Here is an 11,501-nt window from a genome sequence, read left to right as displayed (position 1 = left end):
TTCTGGACTCAAATAGACTATTTCCATTTTATAGATTACAACACTATTAAAATATAATACTCGAATTAATTACCCTCTATTACTTTGTGTCAGTGTTTATTGTTTCCTCAATTGGATTATAAACTGTTCAAGAGCACGAACAGTGCCTTCCTCTTTCTTCTCTATCTATAATAGTTTGAAGCAATCTATAATTGGTTTGAAAGCTGATAAACCATCAGAATTCCCTGGGAGAGCTTTTACAAATTAGAGATTCTGACTAAGGACATAGGACTGTTAACTATTGTCCTTTAATACCCAGCCTAGTGATAAGCAGTCAGAGATGCTATTGACGCTGTATCAGAGAAACTTTTTAGTTATTTTTTAAATTTTTATTTATTTATTTTTAAAGATTTTATTTATTTATTCATGAGAGACACACAGAGAGAGGCAGAAACATAGGCAGAGGGAGAAGCAGGCTTCCCACGGGGAGCCTGATGCGAGACTCTATCCCAGAACTCTGGGATCATGCCCTGAGCTGAAGGCAGATGCTCAACCACTAAGCCACCGGGTGCTACTGGAGAAACTTTTTATTTTTATTTATTTGTTTATTTATTTATTCATGAGAGACACACACACAGAGAGAGGCAGAGACACAGGCAGAGGGAGAAGCAGGCTCCATGCAGGGAGCCCGATGCGGGACTCCATCCTGGGGCTGCAGGATCACACCCTGGGCTGAAGGCAGGCATCAAACCGCTGAGCCACCCAGGGATTCCCTAAGGAGAAACTTTTTAAAAGCAATGTGTTCCTAAATCCCAAGGTTACTACCAAAGGTCTTGCAAAATTACCGTAACTCTTAGACTGTTTTATCATTTTTATTTACATATTTACCCACATGTTATTCATTCTACATGACATGTTTATTGCAAGACAAAGGCATTGTTTGTCTATTTTTGCACCAGTTCCAGATAACTACTATGTAACTTTCAACAATCTACATATTAAACATGTGATTTAATAAATAACATCTGTTCTTCCTTATAGGACATTCAGGTGATGAAGATTTTTTCTGCTCTTCTGATTTTATTTCTTCCCTGGTTCTGTGTAGGGGCCAGTGGTATAGTATATATTTGCTGACTGATTGAAGGGTTAAGTTGTAATCAAGACAACAGTAATTATGCATTACATTGATGTAAAAAAAAACGATGTGCACAGACATTATTGAACAAAACACCAAATAATAAAGCATGGCATTTGGGAAGAATCTTTTAAATCGCACATTTAAATTTTGGTCTTGAGGTTCTTTTGAGGAGAGTGACCAGTGGAGGGAAGGTAACACGTGCCTTCCTATCTTGATTCTTGGTCTTCTGCACTCTGGTGCCATCCAGAGGCTTCTCTGGAAGCCTTGCAGCAAGGGTGCAATACGCTTCATAAGCAGCAAACACTGGAGACCCCAGAAGATCTTATAGAAATTCCCTCAAGTCACAGATACCACCTGCCTTCCAACAAATTAGAGAACGCCTTCCTCCAATCCAAAAATAAAGAGGCATTTTTCTTTTTCCGCAGTTTGGTCTTCTGGTAAGTCAGATGCTTCAGTCTCTGGTTAATTAGTCTGTCAAGAAAGTACAGCTGGGCAAAGCCCACAGACCACTGCAGACATTCAGTCCCGGCGTCTCAGACATAAGGAAGAGGTGGAGCAGGAAAGGGGGGGTGGGTGGAGACTTTGGACTTGTGGCACAATCCCTCTGCTCTCATCCAGAACTAATCTAAAGGAAACTCCATGTCTTTTTTTTTTTTTTTTCCTTACAAGTATTACCAGAAAACTGCAGCTAATATGCTACAGTGTAACTCAAGTCTGGCAGGAAAACTGGTGTTCAAAAATAGGATCCTGTGGAGGTTGAGTGAGGAGACCAGCAGGACAGGTCTCTGAAAATGAGACGAAAGAAATTAAAATAACTATATTTTCCTTAAAAGTAAGCAAGCTAGCTAGCTAGTTCTCAGCATATCTGTCCCTTGAGGATCAACATAATCCCTTCTGGCATCTAGGCTACTTTCCTTAGGCAACCCAGTTAGCTTTTTGGAGGAGAGAATGCACCAGATTATTTTTGTTTTCCCAGCAAGTCACATAGGGGATTAGCTCCATAAAAGTTCATAAAAATTTTTTCCAGTAGTATGACTTCTGGTTACCAAGCAAGGACCATGGTGTTGTTAATACCTTCAAGCAGCCATTAATGGGGATGTCATACACCCTGAAATAATTATATCTTATTAGAACATTTCTATCCTGGAGGAAATGGAAATCCTCAAATAAACTTACTTTCTATTATCAGTCTACTGACATATCTTGTCCCCTGCTGCCAACACAATTTCCTTCAAGGCTTAAAAACTTAATACATGCTTAAAATCTAACTCATAATTATATGATGAAACATCAAGTTCTAATATTCTTTCTCTTTACCCTACTGGTCCATTTCCTTCAAAAATATCTTCAGGGATCCCTGGGTGGCGCAGCGGTTTAGCGCCTGCCTTTGGCCCAGGGTGCGATCCTGGAGACCCAGGATCGAGTACCACGTCGGGCTCCCGGTGCATGGAGCCTGCTTCTCCATCTGCCTGTGTCTCTGCCTCTCTCTCTCTCTCTCTCTCTGACTATCATAAATAAATAAAAATTAAAAAATATATATCTTCATAGGTAACTTACCTTAAGGGGTTGGGTCAAATGCAGCATTCGTAAAAACTCCATATGTTCCTAGATGGCTAAAGAACAGAAATACAAAGATGACCTGCCATACAGTGCTTGATCCTTGACCACAGTCCAGCACATACTTTCCACAGAGACTGTGGATTACCACCCCACCCTGGAATTCTGCTTTAAAGGGAAACAAAAACAAATGCCTAAGAAATTTTTGAGATCCCACGTAGCAGCTCTGGGTAATTTACACTGCACTTACACCCACGTGAAGTTATTGTTGACACTCTAGGTACTAGAATACCTGCTATGGCTCTCCCTGGTGAGAAGAAATCCTCAGAACATGCCCAGCTTTGATATTTGATCATCTGGCCATAGTTTTCAAAGGATGGGAGTACTGCCTCCTATGGGTGTTTTTTAATTTTCACAATTATCAAGAATTCTGCTGACACTGGGAAAGGGAAAGGGCTGCTGGATATCCCAATAGGCACTGGACACAAAAGAATTATCATACATTCCATAAAATTTTAGAATATCTATTCAATATTCCTGTAGGTGAATAACATCTGAGCCTAGAACTTAATTGCTTTAGATATAAATAATATATATTTTTGCATCTTTTAGAATACAATTGCCATGTGAGTTGAGGGAAGATTATGACAGGTTTTCCAATCCTTTACCAGAGTCATTCATCATTTAAAAAAAATCAAGTTGGTGTTGACAATGCCTCTGATGCTGTTTGAGACACTGATACGGTATTCCTAACTATTGGTCTTTATGTCCAAAGGTGCAAGTCTCTGATAACCTCATAGCATCCATTAGAGTAGTTTCTCAGCTTTAGAGTTTTATTTCTATTACATATCACTTACATCAGTTTGTCTCTGCTTTGCTTTATAATTAGAGCACTTACTGATTTTTAAAAACACTATGTTTGGTTAGGATATGTTATCTGTGTATTTTACTTTAGAATTAGTAAAGGGGACATTGCAAAAGATGTGTTGCAGAAAGGGGTCATTATGTATAATCATTCTGATATATTACAGTGAATGAAAAATCCAAATTTTACCAATTTAATCACTCATGAAACATGTCTATCTTACCTGTGAAGGTTCAAGGGGCTTTCCCCATCATCTGGAATAAGCAAGAAGACACAAATGATCAGTTGAAAAGAGAAAAAAAAAACTATACGCAGGAGAAAGGTCATCAGTGGTGGGAGTTATTGGGGAAAGTCAGTAAACTGATTTTCAGATGGGTTCATTGTCAAGAGTATATTAGGAACAAGCTCTCTCTGAGAGGTAAGGCCTTTGTTAGGCTAAATTAAACATTTGACAGTATGTAATCTAGAGTTTTCTCATCTTTCTTCTCTTCCCATTCAGTGACAACCTCTTCTTTTTCCTCTGGTCCCTGCCTTCAGCCTTTGGGCTACTTTTGGTTATTGTTGATATTGAGATCTTTGGTTCTTGAAACCTATTACTTTGGCACTTGTGGCTCCCTATCATTGCAACCTGTGTCACACTCCCTCCAGTCACTAATTGGGCAAGTTAATCACATAAAAAAAATCCATACCAATATAACAAGGACTATTTTCCTTTTCTGGTAACACAAGTGACCAGAGCCTCCTATCTTAATCTAAATGATGGACTCTGAGAGTGGAAACTTTAAATATGGCAGCAGGCCTGTCAACCATCCCATGGATACATAAAAGGGGGAAAGCATCTCATGGCTAAATAAATTTAGAAAATATTCAGTCTGGGATGCCTGGGTGGCTCAGTGGCTGAGCATCTGCCTTTGGCTCAGGACATGATCCCAGGATCCGGGATCAAGTCCCACATCAGGCTCCCTGCATGGAGCCTGCTTCTCCCTCTGCCTGTGTCCCTGCCTCTCTCTCTCTCTTCCTCTCCGTCTCTCACGAATAAATAAATGAAATATTTTAAAAAAAGAAAATATTAGGTCAAATGAAGATGAACAAATACATTTATTACAGGGCATTGCTGAGTCTTCAAGGTGATAATGACTATGCATTTTGAATTTGCAGGACATGTATGCAGCATTTTCCTATATTTGACCATAGAATATTAGAAAGTTTAAAATAACCTTGGGACAGGTCAAGGAAAAGTTCCCCATTCTCCCAAATGAGCTTATTTATTATTAAAGATATTGGAGGATGGGTGGCTGCTGGTCTCTCTTCATAGTCTAGAGGATTCTCTAGCAATGTCTCAAAACTAAAGAAAGAATTTGGGGAAAATGCAGGAATAGTGTGATTCCTACATGAGAGTAGGATCTAGAGGGTTAGGAGGTCTTGCCTCTGCCTTCTGGATTTGGTTAAATAAACACAAATGTTACATGGAAGATCTGGTTGTGGCTCTTTAATCTTGAAGCAGAGTGTTACGCTGTGTCTTTTGTCCCACTCACCCATTCACAGGAAGAGTATATGAAGGAGCTTTAGAAAACCAGCCTCAATGCAATGATGACTGTGGATGGAGAGAGCTCAAAAGTATAGAACAAGAGGTTCTGTCCTTGAACAGTTAAGAATGGGTGCTGAAAGTCCTCCGTTCACAAAAACTCCATCAGATATAACAGCCATTCTCAGTTACCTGCATTTGAGTCATCCTGACCACTCAGGTGCCCCTAGTTACCTTCCATGAGAAATGATGAAGAGACCCATTAGCTTATGAAAAGGTTTCTGAGCTTATGGGCTGAGCATCTGAGGCAGACAGAGAAAGACTGTTTTAACATTTAAGAGACAGTTCGCCTCTTACACTCCTAGGCCAGAGCTCCTCCTTTGATGAACAGTCTGGTAAACACAGCTCCCTTATAGAGGGTCTTCATCCATTGGGTCTCTTCCCTGCTTCAGTCCAGCATTAGCTCCACACATTTTCATAAGAATGTACAGATGTCCTAGAGTATCACACCAGGTCATGACTAAACAGCTGTTCTTCACACCTCTAGCTTTATTTCTCATTTCCTCCACAGCATTTCTGATTCATAGGCACTACCTAACACCATTGATCAATAAATAACCATCACATAAGAGAATGATGATGGAGGAGAACATGACACTTTCCAGTTAGTCATAGAGATAACTAAGATTACCTAGACCAGAGGTTCCCAAGTGCCAATGCACCAACTGGCCTCATCAGAATTTGGAGAGGAGGGCTTTTGAGAAACTCGGATTTCCAAGACTATGTCTATGTCTCTCTCTATGAGGATCTGTGCTTTCATAAAGGTGATTCTGATGGGCAGTCAGATTCCAAGATGACTTCTCTTGGGCTTGTTTTCTTTAAATGCAATTTTTTTCAAATACGAACTACTGATGTTGTAGTTTTACCACCCCTCTCCAAACGATAAGAAAGAAGAAAAGAAGGAGAAGACTTTTTCCTATTTACCTTTTTGTCTGAAGCGCTTTCTTAGCAGAGCCAGGAGTGTCCCACATGTTATCAAACCTATTGCAGAAGCCACTGCTCCACCAAAGTAAGTCAGGGATTCTTGGATTGCCAATGGCCCTGCTGCAAAACAAACACACACAGGGCATAAGAACTGTGTTGCACAAAAGACCATCATTCTTCCAGAAGATGTCCCAAGAATTCTGAGATGTGAGATCAAGCATGATCATCAAAGGTCCTGGCACTGTTGACAACATAGCAGGAGAGATCTAGAAGCCACAAAACTACCACAACAGAATGGGAAGCAGGGCCTGACTTTATTCCTAATGATTAAATATCAAACATAATGTCCAAAGGATACAGGGGAAGGACCTAATAAAGTGAATAAAATGATTAAAGAAGTAGAAGTTTGGGACACCTGGGTGCCTCAGTGGTTGAGCGTCTTGCCTTCAGCTCAGGGCATGATCCTAGGGTCCTGGGATCGAGAAGTATTACACAAAGATTATAAAGAAATGAAAGGATTCATTTGACAAATCCAAGCTTTGAAAAAAAGGTGTGGTGATTGTCTATACAGTCATTGAATTTAATTCCCACTGCTCTGCAGAAGGCAAGGAGATTCTGCTTGATTTGTCACAAAATATTTATTAATGCAGGGGAAACCCAGTGATGGAAAGTAAGACCACTGTCAGAAATGCACAGAAATGAAACACTGATTTTATTATGTTCCTTCTCAAAATGACTTTCTAACCAAAAGGAAAATATACCTTTGCAGGCTGGCATGGGAGTTGACCATTGGCCATTCTCTTGGCATGCTGTTCTCGCTGATCCATTAAGTAACTGGCCCTCCGGACAATGGAAGCTACAGGTTGATCCATAGCTGAAATTTCCCCAAGGATTGGAGCAGTTCATCATGCCTGGCTCAATAATATGCAGCTCAGGGCATTTGATAGCTGCAGGGAAAAAGAATGCAGGAAAAACCAACATGGAGAATGAAGGTAATAGAGATTATGGTTTCGTTTGTAATCTGGCTAGTATTGGCAGCAAATGAGGTAGAATGTAAAAGATCAGAAAGTAGATGAGCCACTTCTGACATTCATCCCAGCTCCTCCAACACCACATATTTTAAGATGTCCACTCACTCAGAGAACAGTAGCCAAAGAACTAGGATGGGCACATAGCAACATTCAATAAATACCTACTAATGGCTTGATCAATTTAACTATAAAAATACTGTTTTCAAAATTTCATTTCTCAAAAATACTGTTCTAAACGTTATTATTACTACCACTGATAATTAGCTGGCATGTCAGCAGGTGTTTATTAAAATAGTAATTGTTCAGCATAGTTGCCTCTGGAAGTTTGAAGGAAGTAGAGATTGTCACCCTCTTTTAAATTTTCCTTCAGGGAACTTCAGGTTATCGTCCCTAATTTGTAGATGGGAAACTAAAGCTTGGGAAATTAAGTTTAACTCAAATAAACATTATTGAGCAATAGTGACATTTGCAAGGCACTGTTCTGGTCTTTGTGGGGAATCCAACATGGAGGAGACATAGTACTTCACATATGGTGTGACAGCTCTGCCAGAAGTATCATGATGGCTTATCTTTTTAGTTGGACTCCAATTATGAAAATATGGAATGTTTACATTATCACATAGTTAATGGAATTGCAACTTGTATTTGCAAATTCTTATAGTTTGTTTCATGTTCGGCATGCTTGTTTTCATACATTCGGACATTTGCAAATATTTCCTCCTTTATGTCTTTGAGGCTAGGGCATTTGCTTGTGACATAGCAAGGGGAGAAGTGACATGCCTGTGGTACGTTACCTCCAACTGGGATTGGTGTAGATTTCATGGAGGAGCTGACATGGAGGTCATTGGGATTGGATGGAATTTCAACAGGCAGGTACAATTTTAAGTGTGAGTGCCAGCTGGAAGATAGCTTCAGAGCTGCTGTTCCTTTCCCATTACCTTGGCATGTTGGCGTTCCTGCTGTCCATTTTCCTGAAGGTCTGCATCTGAGAGCACTGTCTCCCATGAGTATGAATCCAGCTTTGCATCCAAAGTAGCAAGTGGTATTCAGACCAAAGGTTCCCAGATGGTGCCTACAGGACACTGTTCCTTGCTCTGGAGTGATGAGGGCTGGACACTGAACCTTTGAAGTAGGAGCTGACACTATGCCTGCTGTGAAAACATGTTTCCATTTAGAGAGCTCCCAATAAACGGAGCATAACAGAGTCAAGACTAACATGCGATAAACTGCCTTCCACTCTCGTAATAAGGGAGGCTCTAGCAATAGCTCCTCAAGGAAGTTAAGGAAAATTGTTAATCTCAGGTATGGAAAACCAGATGAGAAAAAATACTTAAAAATATTCTTGGAGAATAGTACCTGGGTGGCTCAGTCAGTTAAGCATTCAACTCTTGATTTCGGCTCAAGTTGTGATTTTAGGGTCATGAGATCGAGCCCTGCAATGAGCTCTACACTGGGCATGGAGTCTGCTTAAGATTCTCTCTCTCCCTCTCCCTCTATGCCTCTTCCCACCCCAAGTGCTCATGCACTTTCTCAAAAAAAAAAAGTCTATTATCTATCTATCTATCTATCTATCTATCTATCTATCTATCTATCTATCTTTCTATCACCTATCTTTCTATCCTTGGAGAGATAATTCTCTAGACCAGAGGAAGAATAGGGGGTGGGGAATGATCAATGTTACCAATATTTTTAAAAAGTAATAAAAATTGAAGAGTTGGTGCAGAAATGTAAGAAATGTGGTAGAAAGCAAAATATGCATAAGCCAATTGCCTGCCCTTTCTGCTTTGTTGGGAGGTGGCACTATCTGCTGGCAGAAGGTCAGCATGAAATGTGAGGTATGCATGATGCCACTGGCTTTGCCACTAGCTTTCCATATGGCAGAAAGTGACCTCTCTACACCTCAGTTCCTTGATTTGAGAAATTGGATCAGTGACTCCACCCCTTGTACTCCTTCCTGGCAATGAAGCAATAGAGACTATTCAATCAACTCTGTAAAGGTCTCAGAAAAAGAGGTGAAAATTATGAAAGAAAATTTCTACTTAAAAATTAATATATCTTGGGGCACATGGGTGGCTCAGTTGGTTAAGCGTCTGCCTTTGGCTTAGGTCATGATCCCGGGTTCCTGGCATCAAGCCCCACGTCAGGCTCCCTGCTCAGCGGGGAGCCTGCTTCTCCCTCTCCCTCTGCTCCTCCCCCTGCTGTTTTTTTTTTCCTCTCTCTCTCTTTCTCATAAATAGATAAAACCTTAAAAGAATCAATATATCTTTTATTCACAAAAATAAGAAGTCCTGCCACACCTTATAAATTCTTTAAATCCATAGGCTATGTTTCCTAGATCTCAATAGATAACTCATTTTAAAATAAGAAAGGGAGCTTTCACAATAACAATATTATAATGTGTACCTGTCAAATAGTAAGAAAGAACTTATATAAGTGTTTGTTATTTTTGAAGAAATTTCTGGAAGAAGAACTGTCTCAGTGAGTGTATACTACTTTACCTTTGCAGATTGGTGCAGGTGCTGTCCATTTTCCCAAAGCTGTGCATTCAACATTATTGAATCCCTCCAGCTTAAAGCCCTTGTTACAGGAGAAATGACAGGTGGAGCCAACGCTGAATTCCTTATGAGTGTCAGAACAAGCCAGGCTTCCTCGCTCTGGAGCAAATAATTCTGGGCATTTGATGGCTGTAGAGTCAAATAAATTCTGTAACAATCTTCAAGTTTATTCAGAAGCTTGGTTTGCACTGAATTCATTCATTCATGTATTCAACAAATATGTATTGAGCACCCATTATGTCAGGTATTTTGCTAGGCAGCAGGCATTCCACAATAAATAGCACAGATCATTTGCTACAGTGGCAGGGGGACGGATAGTGAGCTCACAGATGAAAGTATAGGTGGAAGTTACAAAAATGAAGAAGTCAAGGTCATACTTAAAACCCACAATTTCATCCTCTTCTCTATGCACTTGTGTTTCAGAGACTGCAAGTTCCCATGGCTCTCACTATCCTGTCTGGATGGGTGCAGTCCAGGATTCCACTCCTGCTCTTCCTCCTGCCTAGAACTACTTTCTCTTAGATATCCTGCCATCTCCTCAAACTCAGTACATCTAAAAATCAATGACCATCTTCTGTTCTAAACTATTTCCACCACTTGGATACCCAGAATGTTTTTGTAATGCCATAGTTCCACAGCACAAGAAAGCTGAAAGCTTCCTGGTCAAGCTAGATTAGTCCCTGGAAATTCTCTGAACTGACTTCATGTATACTTGCCTCTGTTTTTTGGCTCATGCTGCCCTAAATTTCCATTTTCACTGAAAAAAATCCTACCCATTGGATCCTGTAGGATCCAACTGAACACAGCCTCTTGTAGAGCCTCTGCTGCTCACTGCAGCCTGAAGTCTTCTCTGAACACATCAGTTTTTTGTTTGAACTCACATGCTGTCATAACACATGCCGTATTTTCCCTCACCTATTGGATGGAATGCTTCCAAAACCCAAGAGCCAGGGGCACCTGTCTGGCTAAGTTGGAAGACCATGTAGTTCTTGGTCTTGGGGTTGTGAGTTTAAGCCCCACATTGGGTATAGAGATTATTTAAATTGAAAAAAAAAACTTAAGAAAAAATCCCAAGAGCCATAAAGCTTTGTGTCTTTCACAGTTGACATTACTGGGTCTCAAGAGGTAGTACTCAGCAATCATTTGCCAAGTGGACAAATAAATGAATTTTAATTTAATAACCATTTCCCTCAAAGTTTTTTTTTTAAAGATTTTATTTATTTATTCACGAGACAGAGAGAGAGAGAGAGAGGAGAGAGAGAGGAGGCAGAGACACAGGCAGAGGGAGAAGCAGGCTCCATGCAGGGAGCCCGAAGTGGGACTCAATCTTGTGTCTCCAGGATCAGGCCCTGGACTGAAAGCGGCGCTAAACTGCTGAGCCACAGGGACTGCCCTCCCTCAAAATTTTTTATAAATTATTATGGTCGTATATTTCTGTTAGGATCATGTGTTTGTTTCCATGAAATTCTCTGACCTAAGACTATTCTTTATCATCAAATATTTGACAAACTGATTATTCTTTCTTTAAATCCAAGTTATTTGAAAGCAATGCCTTGGTCAAGTCAGGCTCATTTTGCGTAGCATTTTTACCTTTAAAACAAAACAAAATAAAACCTGTTGAAGTCTTAAATAGTGCCTCATAGTAAAGTGATATTTCTGGCCTTTATATGTTGGCCCATGTGTTTTTCAGTTATAGGCTATTCACCAAAAGATCATGACTCTTTGCATGAATCCATTCAAATAAACAAAGTAATACAAGGAATTTCAGTTTAGAATGCTCACGTTTTGAGTAATTAATAATTCCATGTCTGGCAGATCAATTTCATTTACCAAACATTTATTGAATATGTCTATTGATATAAGTCAT

The 11,501-nt window shown here is 40.0% G+C and overlaps 1 protein-coding gene across 1 annotated transcript in view; it reads right to left on the bottom strand.

Moving 5' to 3' along the window:
* Positions 1–872: 872 nt before the first annotated feature.
* Positions 873–11,501, bottom strand: part of SELP (selectin P) — a 33,321-nt gene continuing 22,692 nt past the window's right edge. The window contains exons 10-16 of the mRNA XM_055324334.1: positions 9,578–9,763; positions 8,018–8,230; positions 6,810–6,995; positions 6,049–6,168; positions 3,763–3,793; positions 2,675–2,730; positions 873–1,902 (exon numbers count right to left, since the gene is read on the bottom strand). Coding sequence (XP_055180309.1) covers positions 2,676–2,730; positions 3,763–3,793; positions 6,049–6,168; positions 6,810–6,995; positions 8,018–8,230; positions 9,578–9,763 — 791 coding nt within the window. The 3' untranslated portion in view covers positions 873–1,902; position 2,675. The remainder of the gene's footprint in view (positions 1,903–2,674; positions 2,731–3,762; positions 3,794–6,048; positions 6,169–6,809; positions 6,996–8,017; positions 8,231–9,577; positions 9,764–11,501) is intronic.

Source organism: Nyctereutes procyonoides, unplaced genomic scaffold, assembly GCF_905146905.1.
Source record: "Nyctereutes procyonoides isolate TBG_1078 unplaced genomic scaffold, NYPRO_anot_genome, whole genome shotgun sequence".
NCBI classification, from domain to species: Eukaryota; Metazoa; Chordata; class Mammalia; order Carnivora; family Canidae; genus Nyctereutes; species Nyctereutes procyonoides.
This window is presented reverse-complemented; position numbering and strand designations above follow the sequence as displayed.